Raw genomic sequence first — 16,343 nt, forward strand, 5'->3', positions numbered from 1 at the left:
TTGGTTCCAAAATGTTGTTTTAAGCTATACTTTTATGCAAATGCAAATAGAAACAGAGAGAACTGACTGTCTAAGTATTTTCTTGGTAGCTGTAATCCCTTTATTGTACTTCTTGACCTTACACTAAAATTCTCAAAAGCCTTGTATAAATTATTTTACATCACTGAGTTTTCTTTCTGTGATGCAAATTGGAAATTTTAACCTCTTAACCTATGCTTAATATGTAATAATACATATAAATAACAGAATGATTACTCAGTGCTACCATATGCATGATGTTATTCCTCAGAGAACATCTGAAAACAATATTGATTTCTGTAGTCATGGGGGTGGGAAAGGTAATGCTTTGGATGCCTCTGTTGCTACTGTATTGGAATACATTTGCCCTTTACAAAAGAAACTAAAAAAAAAAAAAAGATCTTTGCAGATGGGTTGTTTTAGAATTCTTGTGTTTGTGTCTTATGCCAGTCTTTAGAGAGAGATTGTCCAACCAGTAGCATGATGCAAGACATATTAGCAGTGAAAATAAAGGTTTTGGTAAATGCTATTTTGTATACTGGTTAAAGTAAACACGCATGGTTAGACTGGAGTTGTACATGTGGTTTTCAGCCTTGGATATTGGAAGGATGACTCTTCTATTATGTAGTTTGGATTGTGCAATGTTTTAGTTGATAATGGTTATATAAATAGCAAAAGGTAAATTTAAAATATCTTACTTGGCAAATTCTCTGTATATGTGCAGGTGCATAGCTTGTCCATCCTATGCCTGCACATAGTTTGCAGTTATTGGTAATGAAGAGAAGGAAAGGAAAGGGTAATAGGAGGAAGGAAGGGGAGAAAGGAAAGGAGAAAAGAAAATTAGTAAAATTGAGAAAATATCTACAGTGGAAGAGACAAAAGCTCAGCTGATCTGCATTTTAGACTTAACTCATTATTGCCTAAGAAGTGTTTGACAAGTGTTTAACAGAAAAGAAAGCTTAGAACTGAAACTCAGAGGTTTCACTGGAAAAAATGCTTCAAGTAAAGAAACAAGAGTTGTCTATCATCTTTCATTGTAAGGCATGTGCTTTAAGTAATTTTTTGTGTTTTTTTCATTAAGCATTAGTTCCTGGGCTTGAAAGTACATTTCTAATTTTTGTTTGGTTGCTCTTCTAAGGTGCAATCCTGATCATTTTCAGTCTGCTAAATGCAGCTAATACCTCCTGTGACTAATCTGATGGCCATTTGCCAATACTGATACAGTTTAAGCTCCTCAACTTCTGTTTTCCAGCCAGCAAAATACATTACAACATGGAATATTCTAATTTTGCGTTTTGCTTACTTGTAGATTGACAGTTCCTTGACTGCTTGTTTTCCAGGAATTGTCCCTTCCTGTTAGGAAAAACCCCACAAACCAAAGTAACCAAAATATATCAGAAATCTTTTTTCCCATGAGTTCAGAGCAGAAAAAAAATGTATAAGAGCTCGGGTGGCCTTCATAGCTCTAGAGTGAACTTTTTTCATTCAATGTGTGTTTTTTACAAACCAGATTGTCCTTGTTTTGGCTGGTGCAGATATAATTTTCCTCATAGTAGCTGGTACGCAGGACTGTGTATTTTGTATTCAGAACGAAAATAATGTTTTTAACATCCTGATGATTTGGCTGTAGCTGCATAGTCCTCACCCCAAGTCCTGGACTCTTCAGTGTTTCATTCAATGCCAGGAAGGAGCTGCACAAAAAGCTGGGAGTGAGCATAGCCAGGACAGCTAACATGAACTGGCCAAAGGGATATTCCACACTATAGAACTTCATATCCAGTATATAAACACAAATAGTCACCTGGGGAAGGGGACAGATAGTTGTTCAGGAATGGACTGGGCATCTGTCAGTGGTGATGTGCAGTTGTATAGTGTATCTCTTGTTTATTCCAAGTTTGGTTGCTTTCTCTCATTATTATTGTTAATATTGCTATTATTATCTTTATTATCCGTATCATAATTGTCTATTATTATCATCTTTATTATCATTATCATCATTACCATTGCCATAATACTCAGTATTACTATACTATTGTATTTCCATTATTAAGTAGTTCTTAACCCACAAATTTAACATTTCCTTTCCAATTCTCTCTCTGGGGGGAAAAGTGCATTAAAAATCAGTGAAAATTCCTGATGTTATTGACATCTGAGATCTCTCCTGAAGAAATAGTACAGAATTTAATGAGAATATGTGGAAATAATTGGATCTTGCCAGAGAGAGGATGAGGAATAACTGGCTCTTTACCAGTTCTCCACAGAAAGATCTCGTGTACTGTGGATGGAAAACTAAGAATGAGTCAACAATTTTATGCTATGGAAGTAAAGTCAGACATGATTTGGACCTGTATGTTAAGCAATTTAATCTTAAGAACACATAAAGTCATTCTGCTCTAGGCATGTACTGAGAAGAAATGCTATCAAACATGCTGTAGTCCATAATAATAAATACATCAGTTAAGTGGTGTGATCAAGGATACCAGCAAAAGTCTTAATTATACAATATTTCCAGAAAGATGGGAAAGCTGTTGATTTAAAAGAATACCATACAGGAGAATAGTAGCAATATACAAGTATATAAAGAAATGTTGCAGCCAACAAGGAAAACATAATTCTCCTACAGCCATGTTGGCTCAGATAAGATGTAACCTGTGTATACTGCACAAATAAAGAGCATAGTTTGACATTGGGTAATAGTCTCTGTGAGGAAGTGCTATGAAGCATTGAAATGGGTTTATTAGAGAGGATTTTTGTTCTTTGTCACTAGACAGAGATTAGGCACTAGTGATGTAGAGTATAATACGGAGGGTTGTTTCATAGAGCAAAGTCTTATTGTTCTCAGCCACAGTAGAATTTCCTTTAGTAAAAGGTTCACAAGGACACTGTTATTTCTGAATGCCCTTCAAACAGTTTTTCAAATTCTCACTTGTTTTAAATTGTTCCATAGTTGTATCACAGGCCAATGCTTGCTGCAATGAAAAGTAAGAAGATGACATTGTTACACATGTGTAGTAAAGCTCATGAAAACCTCCAAATAAATCCATCCTCCATCCAATCCTTCCATCCTCCAAGGTAGCCATAGAGCATATCAAATTGGGCCCACTCTTGAATTGAGTCTCACTCAGTTTGAAAAAGTGTGAAGTCTGTTTCCAAGGTATTGCATGAACTGTTGTTAATGTGTGTAGAAGTTGACTGAAGACTATAAGCCTAAACCCATGTGCCTTTGGCAGTGTGAATTTTTTAATAATGTCGAAATCTCTACACTCTTGCCTACTGTAGAAACAGAAATTTCTCTAATGTGGCTTGAATTCCCACAAGAACTAATGCCTACCATTTCAAATATTACCCATTATAAGCTTAGCATATATAACCTGTCCATATAGCTTTTTCTGCATCACTTCATAGAAGCATAAAACTTTATCTTGAAAAAAACCACAAAACCACAAAAACCTCAAAAAAATCCCCAACTAACAGACAGAAAAATCCCCAAACAAATAAAAAACCCCAAACACACACACACAAAAAAAAACCTAAGGAAAAATAAAACCAAAATACATACTACAAATATGTCCGTGTTTCATCCCCTGTCAGAGGAGTGGAAATAAAAGAGAGAATCCGAATAGTTATTAGGAAGAAATTATTTCCTGTGAGGATATTAAGGGGCTGGAACAGATTGCTCAGAGAAGCTGTGGATGCTCTATCCCTGGACATGTTCAAGATCTGGTTGGGTGGGGCTTGGAGCAACCAGATCTAATGGAAGGTGTCCCTGCCCAAGGCAGCACAGCTGGGACAAGATTAACTTTAAGGTCCCTTCCAATGAAAACCATTCAAGGATTCTGTGAATCTATTGTTATATTGTTGTTTAATGTATTTGTGGAATAGGAGAACTATTACAACATAAAAGAAAGAAGAGTGGAACTCCATAATCTGATCAGATTGATTCATCAGGCTGAATAGGCTTTGACACTGCAAGAGCCAATATGTTTATCTCCTTGGAGGGTTTGTAATCCACCACTGACTTGCTCTCAAACAGTTGTTTTCCTGAGTGCCTTTTTAAAGTAAATTAATATTATTCTTGTTTTTCTGTAAAATGCTTTGCTGTAAAGCTCAGTGTCTCAGGACACCAGATGTTTGATAGATAAAGGCACTTGCAATTTTTGTCAAATGTAGCCTTTTATAGTTTCAGGATACTGTCAAAAGAGCTTGTCTTGGAATTCAGGACAATAATGGAATGAAACTAGTTTTATCACAATGAGCAATTTTAAAATTTTACCATTCTAAATATTTGTTGCTCAGAATGGAACAAAGAATGTCAGACCTTCCATTTTTTAACAATTGCTATTTCTTAAGCAATGTTCCTTGTTACTTAATTTGTTCTCCTTTTTAAATATTAATTGTACAATTGTGCTGATTCCAGTATGCATCTTGTCTTGTTTCTTGTGTTTCCTTTAAAAGGATTAGGAGAGGAAAAAAAAAAAAAAAGAAAAGAAAAGAAAATCAAGGTAAAGCACTGATTCTGGCTGGCTAATAAGTGGGGTAATTTTTATCAATGTATAGGTTTAAGTGTACATGAATTTCTGAAGTTACATCTTTTCCAAGGGGAAAGATCTCTTAATTTCCCCTAATCTTTCTGTGTTTGTTGTATTTGAAAGTAGAAATTTGAATTAAATTATCATCTACAGTAGTCATCAGTGAGAGAACTATTTTATATATTAAAGCTATTTCTCATCATTCTAGGCCTGAAAAAACAATATGTAAATTAAATATCTTACTGGTTCATACTGAAGCAAAAATAACTGATTAGTTTCAATATTATGGTTTTTTCCACTTATAAAATTAACAAATTTTGATTTACAAAATTTGATTAACAAATCACTACATACAAATATGGAATTATACCTTGGAGGAGAAGCATACTAGAAACAATTTTTCTGAAATTTATTTTATCCTCTATCATGGAACAGACCTTTCACAGATACAGGCATACACAGAGCTTTCAAAAATGTGCTTTGTGTTCTGTTATGTTAGTAACATTTGAGATGGAAATAAAGCACTCTTTGAAGTGACGCCATGCATGAAATAGGAGACTGGGAGGATCCAAGGTGAAGTCTTGAAGATGATGAAATTGATATATAGTTTAGATAGGATTAGTGCAAGAGAACAGCCAACGGGAATATCTTACTGTCAGTGTATTATGATCTGATTATACGAGATGCTTCTGCCCAAATAAAGGTGTAAATGAGACCATACGCTAAAGCCAGTAGTACAGATTTAATTTAACAATCATTGTGAGGTAGAGAGATAGAAAAAATTGGAAGGTGGGGGGGATGGGGATAGGGAGGAAAGAAATAGAGTGAGAGATTAGGCAGAAGATAAAAAGATACCATACTCCACCCTTGGATTCCTTCAGCATACTGCTGGTCCTTCTGCATCCTGGTCTTCAGTGGTGGGGGTCTCCCTGTTGCTTACCTGGAGGTACCAGTTTTATAAGTCCAAGACTAGGGTATCCACAGGGCGTAGATGCCATTTCCCCAACTTTGGCTGAGATGTGCATCCCTTCTCACAGTTTGTATTTTTTGTCACTGTGTGTATTTTTTGGCCAGTTAAGTTTTAAGTACCCACAGTCTGCACATCAGAATTTTGTCCGGTGTAGTCATTCCAGACCTTCACCTTCTTTACACCTGGAGTTAATGTCTTTTTGTTTTGCCATCTGTGTTTATCTCAAATTCCATTGTGGTGGGTTATCTTATGGGGACAGTGCCTTCAAATAGATGACTGCATTCTTTAAGCCCTCACACCAACCCATGGCTCAAATACTGTCTTCCAGGGACTTTTCCTAAATTCCTGGGTTATCCACAGGGGTGATGCATACGAGGAAAAGATAAAGGGGAAAAGACAGAACAACAGAAGTAATAATGCCAGTAATCATAAAATGTACAACAGCTATTCCAATAATTGAAAACACAAATCCAATTGCAATCAACCCAATTCTCACTAGTCACAGCTCCCAATTTTTAAATCCCAAAAATTAGAATATGGACTTTAGCCAGGTATTGGCACTAATTTCCTGAAGCTAATCTTAGGGTTAAAGTGATTGCAAAAGTTCTGATGTCTGACTACCCATTTCTTTAACTGTGGCTCAGGCTTTTTTCATTGATGACGTTGCATTGTGAATGGTAGTAGTGCATTAGGTTTCAATAAGATTTAGCATTCCATATACCCATTGTTTCTTTAATAGTACTATATCTAACAACAAATTACTTTGTAAAGCCATTTTGGACACTTGTTGAAATTGCAAGTTATGATCTCTGACTTATATCTGGTCCATTACTGAAGGCGTGCTACATAATATTTCTTAGGACACACTGGTCTGCGTAAAAATTACATTAAACCTAAAACTTGTATTTTGCCCCACCATATCTGGGCCACATATATTACTGATCTATTCTCAGATTTGTTCAAGAGAACTAAGTTCCTGTCATGTCATTCCTGCTAATGAATAGTGAAAGACACAATTTGGACAAATGGATGGGACCACTATCATGCACTTAGACCAGCATGCATAGTTAGGCTCAGTCACTATTCATCAGAATATCCCCAAACTACTCCAAGTGATGCACTATAGTAGCTTGTCTTGCAAGTTCAGCTGTCTATCAAGTACATTTGGGGCTTGAAATTAGCTATAGAATTACACAGCAAGTGTGCATTTTTAAATTTCATACAGGAGTATCCCAAACAAGTACATGAGACACGTATTACAGCGTGCATTTTCTCAATCAACCAAGACTCAAGGTGATGACCAGGTCTTGCAGCACAATTGATTAGCTTTGCACACTGGAACAAGTGTGAATGGGTTTGTTGAGGATGTGTCTTTATGTACTTTAAGGGCTTCAAAATATGGTTATTTCTCAACCACATCAACATGTAGTTGGAGGAATTTTGTAGATAATGACAGAATTACAGAATATTCTGACCTGGAAGCAACCCACATTCTAGTCCTGCTGGGTAATTCTACATACTATGAAAATTTTAAGTTTTAGCATGCTAAGTTCTCATACTAAATACAGAAAAGTTCTCATATAAGAAAGGTTCTTATATAAAAAACATTTTAAGACAAACACATCTTGAAATTGAGCCTATGCTCATTTCTCCAGAGGATAGATTAAAGCTCTGTTGTGATGTAATTTTGACACAAAACAAAAGCTGGGGGCTACAGTTGGTGGGGTTATAAGTGAAATCAATTCCCCTTCAAATTTAGATTTTTTTTTTCTTTTAGTATTATTATTTTATTTATTTTATTTTAGGTGGGCGAATTGCTCTCATTACATTCCTTTGCAATTACTGCTAGGGAAATTGCACCCACGAGTTGGAAACATATGTGGTCCACCGTGTGCTGTAGTTATCATATTGATTGGAATAGATAAAAGAAGTGAGGTGAAGTAACTTTTCTTTTAGGACACATGCTAGGAAACCTAACAGTAGATCTGGCATATTAATGTGTGTAATAAAAGTATTTTAAATAATGGTTACAGGTCTTGGCATCTGGTAAAAGGCTTCTCTGGATTTTATCCATGACACATTTTCAGTCCATGGCTGCCCGTCATTCTAATTTCGGAAGGGTGATTTGATCATTTTCCATGTAATATTTTCTTTTGTATTGTTAAGATCATATAGCTTCCTTATTAATATTTCTGAAGTTTCTGAAAAATTTTGATAAGTCATGATTAAAAAAAAGCCTCTGGGGCAGAATTCAGGAGGTTAGTACATGTTTGCATGATTCCAGTATGCATAAATTCTTGTGCAAACTCCCATGCTAAAGTTGGTTGAATTTTCTAGTTCTCAGTTGATTGAAATAAAAGAGCACATCCATAAGATAAAACTAAGCTTTTCCCACACAATTTATTTTTTTCAGTAAAAAGACAAACACAGCAAAAATCAAACTAACAATACATTAAGTGTTTTTTCTTATATAGTTTTACTAATATTTGGTCTCCCAACAAGTTCCTGTCAATGAAAATACTAGCAAATCACAAAAACTGATAAATTGAAAATACAAGCAATTATGGGGGCTAGTTAAATATTCCATCCGTTTCCGTTATCAGCTTTCTATAAAAAGTTAAGTTCCTTAAGTTCCTGTTCTGATGTTTTTTCTTATGGGGACAGTGTTTTGAGACATACAACTTCATTCTTTAAATCCTCACACAAAGTTGATAGAGAAATTTATACCAATCAAAACAAAATTAGACGTCAACAAAGTCAGTGGTCAAAACGAAGTTTGACCCTCCAGTCAGATAACAATAGTCAAGAAGGGCAAGATTTGTGGCAGTTTGGGACAAAAGCAAAATTGCTGTCTTTTCAATGCTAGAAAAAACCTAAGATGGGAGCAAAAATGCTTAAAGGAGTGAGGGGAAAAAAAACCCCACGTTTTGATAAAAGGAAGTGTTACTTGGAGTCACAGAATCTTTGTAATAAAATGAGAACCTCTGAAGAAGCTAACAGTGTTGGTCTTCTGGGTTTTTTTGGTTGCTTTATTTTTTCTCCCTCTCTTGCAGAAGGCAACATTTCAGTGGACAGATTTTTGTGGTTGCTTGCTTAGTTGGTTATTTAGTTGTTTTTTTACTATCATTCAAATTCAAAACAAAAAAAAAAAATAAAACTAAAACCTTACAGAAATCTATGGCCTCTAAAAAGAAAAAAGGAACTTGCTAGAAAGCTATACTGCAGAAAATAATGCTCATCTTCAGATAAATAAAGCTTGTAATGATGTAGTTTTTTCAGTTTCTACATCTGTCTTTCTAGGCCTTTAAAAGTAGAGTAATTGTGTTTTGAAACATCAATTTAGCTGATATTTTGGTGTAGTTTTTAATATTCCTATCCAGTGCTAGGAATATGCCATACACAGTAGTTCCATGCAACAAATGTGTCATGGTAATAGAATCACATCTGTGACCCCAGTATTAAATATAATAAATAATTGCAGTTGGTCCCTATAATGTTATCCCATATGATTTCCATAATAAAATACGCCTGTCAACATATATCATCACAATATTATATATAAATAAATCTAACAGGGTGATGTGTTTGTCATTGGCTTGCACACCATTGCTTCAAGAAAAAAAATCCAAAGTAAGCTTTGAAGATTAATATGGCTTTGTGTATTTCTGTACATAACTTTCCAGTGTATTTTTAGAGCAAGTACCTAAGGGTATTAGTAAAAGTGATCTACCTCTCTAGGTTTTCATTTTTACACAACTTTTGTTAACTGGATAAAAAGGAGTGTTCACGATAAAGTTTCAAGAAACTCTGGTAGTTTTTTAGAGTATGTATTATGTTTGAAATATAAAAATTCATCAAGTTGAAAAAACCACAGATTTCAGAATATAAATATTATTTTATAGAAGACTACTCTTGTGCAAAGATTCTTGCCTTTAGTATAATCATTAAAAGCAGCATAGGTTGTGGTAATATGATTTCATTTCTTAGTGCTAATTGTGCCAACTCAAGAATGCATTTGGGGAACGAAAATAACTTTCCTACCTAAGAAATAGTAAAATTTAGAAAGACGAAGTGGATGGGATGTTGTGTCCCATATCAATCATGTTGAGAGGAAGTGATCCTTACCCTCTGCTCGGCACTCATGAAGTCAGACCTGTAGTGCTGGGTTCAGTTCTGGCCTTCTCAGTACAAAAGGGACATGGACTGTGCAAAGTCCTGTGAAGGCCACCAAGATAAGTAAAGGAGACTGAAGTATCTCTTCTATGAGGAAAGGAGCAAACACTTTGAATTGCAATGCAGAGTTCCTACTTCCTCTGATACTTGCTTTTTCAGTTATGTTATCAGATGATATCTGAGCTTGATGTCTGACCAAGCCTCTGCATTCTGCAGAGAGCTGTGAAAGGTTTCCAGATTGTGCTGGAAATTATTTTTGGGAATCACTGAGCATGCATGACTGCTGTTCTGAAGAGACAACACAGGTTACAATCTTGACTTTCTGGCACAGTATAAAAGTACACCTGAGCAAACACAGAAGGTTTATCCAACCAGGTATTTCAGTGAAACAGGTACCTAGGCCTCTCTCAGATATATATCAGTATCAATACTAAGCTTACTTAGATGAGCTGACATGAGAAACAGAAGGGCTGGGTAAGTTACACCCTCTTAGACCATATAATCTCTAGACATACTGGCTCCTGTGCTGTCCCTTGGGCTGCTCTGTTGTGCGTCATCTCTAGACTAGGTCAGTGGCTGTAAAGCACATACTGGTCTCCAGGGAGAGCACAGAAAGCCCTGATCTCTCATACCCCTGAGAGCTCTCTTCAACTAACATCTCCATATTCTTCAAGTCATCATCATATGTACATAATTTGACTCTTTCAGGGATAATTCATGTTCCTGACACATCTTTAAAAGTAATTATAACTTAAATAAATGAAAAGGGCAAGGAGATACTGAACAATTGGGGGTGGGGGGGGGAAGGAAAGAGGGAGAAGGAGTGAGCATTTGGCTTCTGTGAGCAAATAAAATGTAATTTCCAACAACTTGAGAAGGAATGCTTTCTTTAGGACTCATTCATTAATTTTAAAAATATATTTTTCAAAGTTTAATTTTTCCTTTCAGGAGGTAAGTGTAGAAAATTCCATAATGTCCTTTTAGAAATTGGTGACTAAGGATGATCCCTTTAAAGGAATATAGCAGCATGTAGTTTGTCAAAATATATTTTTTCTTTGCAAGTTTAAATTTTTCCAGCATTGGTTAGCCGAAATATAACATGCATACTGTAAGAGCAAAAGCTATACTCCTTAAGATACGGTGATGAGATAAGAACCAATAGCAGCAAAGCAACCCATCAAGGTTACTCTGGGAACAGAGTTAAAGAATTTGTGGTTTGTAAAACACATCCTTTTTCAAAAATATTTGTTTTTGTATTCTATTTTTGAACTTTCAAGGTGTCTCTTATGCTTATCAATAGCATTTTTTTCCATTTTTTTCCATCAGGTGTTTCGTTCCAAATGCCTATGCTGCTCTCTTCACTGCTGCTCTGGTGCCATTAATGTGCTTGGTGGTGGTTTTTGTGGTGTTTATCCATGCCTATCAGGTGACTCCTCAATGGAAGGCATATGATGATATTTTCAGAGGAAGAACAAATGCAGCAGGTATGATTTGTTGGCTACCCCTATGCAAACAAGTTGTACTTCCAAACGATGTGGACTGTTCTCAGCAGTTCAGAGAACCCCACCTGAAGCCATGGTTCAGTAGATACCTACGCACTTAGTTTATGATTAAGCTTAGTAATGTCCCTTTGAAGTCTGTGAAAGTACTTTGATGATCAAAGCTAAGCAGATGCTGTATGATCTCAGGGGGATAAAAATATGTAAAACCTAGAACAAGAAATTGGTATCGCTGGCTTTGTGAATTAGTTTAGTCTAGCTAAATAGAAGAGAAATAAAACGAAGCACTGCCCTGCTTGGAGCACTATGTCCCCATGCTAGATTTGTGCTGGGGATACTGAACATTGTGTCCCAGGGAGGGCTGGAGCTGCTCTGGTCATGATTGCCTGCTTGCTGAACATGATCACTTATGGATGCAGGCTGTATCCCCTGCTCAACCCCAGGTCATGGCACAGCTTTGGTCCCTGTGTTTTGCAGTGTATTTGGTGGCTGTAAAGCCATGTGATGGGTGCTCTGTGCACTGGAGTTAATGCCTCTGTTTTGATATTTCCTATGCTACATGCATCTGAAACGTGCTTGAAAGGAAAAGATCTGTCTTGTGCAAAACAGGAAGTTTCAGTCGGCCTCCTCCGTCAGAACAATTTCAACTACAACAGTGTTCCCAAAATAAAGTTGCAGCAGTTTAGACCAATACTGCAATAATAATAGGACACTCTGTGGGAAGCTTAGAATATTTATCTTGTCTGCACAATATTTTGTTAAAAGAAAACTAGTTTTATAACCTAGTGCAAATAATTTTTTTGAGATTTTGGTTATAGAGATATATTTATTTCTTGAGAAAATTATAATAAATATTATGTATTTATAATCTGGGCATTTCTGCAAATATTTCTCTCCTTTTTAATGACACGGTGTTAGCCTGGCTAAGGTCTGTATGAATTTGGATAAGGTCTGATGATATTCGAGGTCTTAGTTGCACTTTCATTTCTCTCTGATATAAATGCACAGAGGTGGCTCCTCTTGTCATTCTTTCAGTTAATTTATTTATAATTAACTTTCTTTGGATATCTCTAAAGATATTCCTTAATAATATGTTGACAGTTGAGGCTTGTATCAGAGCAGTTAAACTAAAGGAAAAAAGCAAGCTGAATATTGAAATAATACTATAAATAAAGTTGTCATGCAAAATGGCAGAAAGAACTAATGGAAATTGTAACTGCATGACATAAAGACATGAAATAGTAGGATTGGAACAAATCTTTGATTTAGCATAGGATTCAGGGTATTTTCCTTCCTCAATAGAATCTAGAAATAGGGTGGAGAATACCAAACCTCAGAAGAAAAGAAAAAAAATCAGGAAGAGAAAAGTTCACTTAAGATCCCCTCTTCCTTTTAAGTCAATTGTAACTTTTACTATTTATACACATGCAAGGCTAACTGCTGTTTTGCTACCAAAGAGCTTTTGTAAGCACAGATTAAATACTCCATGCAATGATGGTAAGAACAGGCTGGAAAGAGGCTGTTAGAGAGAAAAATGATCTGTCTTTTGCAATTTATGGCAGCTGAAATTGTACAAGGGGTCTCTGTATAGCTGCATTTATGATTTAAGCTTCTAGAGAGAAAGTATGGTGATTTCTGTAGTTTGTAACACTGCCTATAACTACATAACACAGTACTAACTGTTGACTAAAGGCCTCAGGCTTTTTTTTGACTGAATATTTGTCTTCTGAAATTAAAGGTGGTATTATATTTACACAATTTTTAATGTCTTCTGGGTATATTGTGCTTATAAGATGTAGTCAAAGGAAGCTTACAGTGTTAAAACCTAGTATCACTATAAATCTTGAATCTTTACATTCACTCAGCTGACTTTATCTTCTTAGAAAACACCTGGGAGCTGCTTCTGCTTCTGCTCCTGTTATTGTAGCCATGTAAATGGCTGCCGTGGGAAACAACATTTTTCACATCAGTAAATTTGTCTGTAATCAGTTTCATTATGATATCTTACTTTTGAAACATAGAGGAGGTTTTAGATTATACCTGCACCAGGTTCTGGCTTACAAGACACTGTGTGTTAGGAGAGTCTTTTGGCAATCTTGGCTCCTTAAGTTGCACAGACATACATTGTTTTTCTTGTTTTCTTATGGCAATGAATATGCCAGGGTTTCTCTCTGTTTCATCTAAAACCAGAGGAAAAGTGGAGCCACAAGGAAGAGTTTATCTATGTCAAAGGCCTTAGACAATTCAGGATAGATGACGTCAGTTGCTCTTCCCTTTTCTACTAATACAGTCACTCATATAGAAGTGTCTAATAACCACATTATTCTTTTACAACTTTAGAATAAATTCTGTAAATTCTGTAAAACATCCCCCTGACCCTTGGTAGTAGCACAGTGTTGTACTACTTTTTTCTCACCTAGGAGCAGAGTTTGTTGCTACCCACACTGAAGGAGACTCCTGTGTGTTTTTCTTTCCCAGCAGCAGAATAGCAATGCTGGATTTCATCTTATGTGCTTAAAAGAAAACATTTGGTAGCTGCAAAGAGGATCTGTTTGTAGACAGATAAAATTTTTCTTGGAAAACTACAGGGTATAATTGGAAGGTTTTTTACTTTTATTTATACACAGATGCCCATTTTTAATTGTACTTCCTTTTCTGTCATGCATATATTCTTCCCAGTCCTCTGGATTTGTCCTAGGTACCCTTAAGTATTCTCATCTCTCATACTCATCTCTCATACCCTATTCTGGCTTCAAGAAAATACCATGGCTCAAAAACAGCTAGCCCAGCAAAAATCAGCTTTTATTAATTGGTGTCAATTCCTTTGGCAGTGGTCTGTGATCTTCCTAGAAAGTGTTTGTACTCTTTACTTGTGAGTGCTACAACTGTAAAAGAATATTATTAAAACAAAGTTTTTGTTCAGAATAAACACAAGTAAATAGGGTTTGCCGAATCTTAATTTAAGCAATATACACACTTCTCATTACCCTGTCTGAAGAACCCTGTGAGTTTGCCCTCTCATGCTCTTTTTCTACTGTTCCAGAATTGCTCTGTTACTGGTCATGTTGGTTTGAATGGTGATTGATATAGTTTACTTAGCTCAGGGAATTTTCCTCAACAGTAGAGGGCTCAAGAAAGGGCAGTGGGAGAGACAAGAATTTGTTATCTCTTAAAGCAGTCAGCTCTTCCTTCTCAAAACAGGAAAGAAAAGTGTGAAGGGTTGAAAAAGCTGAAAGCTGATTTTCAAGTAGTGCTAGCTCTACCTCTAGTGTACTCATTCAGAGACAGGAACTGAGTTTGCTAAAGAAGTCTTCGCTTTGTACTCATTCTGTTTGCCAGCCTTTCAGCAAGCACGTTCGGTTGGCTGACTGTCCTCCTATATATAAAAACTACCTTTCCCAAAGTTAGCCTTGGCAGGAGCCAAGTCAAAAACATTCATTGGATAAACAGACTTTGGGTTAACTAATATTTAACTTTGCATCCCAGAATGCACTTGGCCCTCCTGGCTGCCAGGGCTCTGCTGGCTCATGTTCAATTTGCCACTGACCAGCACCCCCAGGTCCCTTTTCATGGCACTGTTTTCCAGCACCTCATTCCCCAGACTGTCCATCCATCCAGAGTTACCCCATCCCAGGAGCAGAATATGGCACTTTCCCTTGCTGAGATTCCTATGGTTGGTAATTGCCCATCCCTCCGATTTGCTGAGGTCTCTCTGCAGGGCCTCCCTGCTTTTGAGGGAGTCAACAGCTCCTCCCACATTTGTATAATCTGTGACCTTGCTTAGTATCCCTTCCAATCCTGTCTCCAAGTCGTTTATGAAGATGTTGAAGAACACAGGGCTGAGGATGGAGCCCTGTGAAAACCCACTAGTGACAGGTCCTAATATGCAAATACAGAAAATGAATAATAACAGGACAGCAATCCAATATAAATGAGTTTGTTTTCTGTTTGCTAACCTTTCATAATTTCACAAAAATATTTTAAAATATAATAGAACAACTTGATTTTTTTCCTCTGATAATTGTAAATAGATGAGCTTCATTTATTGAATGAATCTTGAACTGGCATAATTTTCATATCCTACTCATAAATATGCAGTATAACTTACCTGAATCAGATATCATAATTAAAAAATTGCCAGAATTAATGTAAGGATTAAATCTTCATGTTGCCAAAATAGAACTTCATGAAGAATGCCTTGGATATTTAGTTGTAAAATAGTAACTGCCTACTTTCATGTTCCTACATATAAATTTCTTTAATATGAAATCATAGAATGCTTTGGATTGGAAGGTACCATAAAGATCATCTAGTTCCAGTCTCCAAATATGTTTATTGTGTTAGCAGTATGCAATTCCTAGTCACAGCAGAACATTCTGAATAGTCTGCCTACACCTGCTACTATCTGATGTTCTCAAGAAACAAATAAACCCACAAAATGCAAGTGCAGGACATTCCAAGCATGCTTCTGTGCTCAGGAAATGATGCTGAGGACAGAGTTTTTGATTTCAAGTGAGAGTGTATATCCAAACATGTAGTTGCATGTCTTCCCTAACCTGTAAGATAGTTGCTAAAATCTTTAAATCATATGATAAATATAATGTATCTAAGAGAATCAAAGGAATAGTGAATTTCAGGAATGCTTTCATCTTGAAATGGCAGTATGCATCTAGAAATCAAGAACCAGATGTTGGCTACTTCTGGAACTTAGAGTTATAGACAGTACTCACAGTATTTATCACACACACTGGATATAATATTTCAGTCTTCATTGTGCTCCAGGAGCTTTTCTTTTTTGTAATTAGGAAAAAACCAAATCCTTGCCTTCAAGATTTTTTACAAATACTGTTAAGACAAAATGCACAAGCTTAATTAGAAGCTGAAATAAAGAACATAAATGCATCATCTTCACTTGAGTAATTTAGATGGCTTGCACTGTGATTCACATGTCCAAATTAGCTTATTTTCTTCAAAGAAATCTGCAGAAGCAAGCTCATATACATGAGTTGTGACTGCATAGTTGTAAATTTAGCATTCATTTAATGTATTGCAACTGTGCATCTTAATAATTTTGTTATGTGGAAATAAGTAGGCTCATTTTTTTAAATTCTTTGGATTTGCCGCTTTGCTAGGGTTTGCCATGCTTCCTGCATA

General features: G+C 36.1%; 1 protein-coding gene across 1 annotated transcript in view; it reads left to right on the forward strand.

The window, feature by feature from the left end:
- ADGRV1 (adhesion G protein-coupled receptor V1) overlaps positions 1 to 16,343 on the forward strand; it is a 252,208-nt gene that overhangs the window by 191,903 nt on the left and 43,962 nt on the right. Inside the window, exon 87 of the mRNA XM_062513025.1 lies at positions 11,017 to 11,174. Coding sequence (XP_062369009.1) covers positions 11,017 to 11,174 — 158 coding nt within the window. The remainder of the gene's footprint in view (positions 1 to 11,016; positions 11,175 to 16,343) is intronic.

Source organism: Cinclus cinclus, chromosome Z, assembly GCF_963662255.1.
Source record: "Cinclus cinclus chromosome Z, bCinCin1.1, whole genome shotgun sequence".
Taxonomy (NCBI): Eukaryota; Metazoa; Chordata; class Aves; order Passeriformes; family Cinclidae; genus Cinclus; species Cinclus cinclus.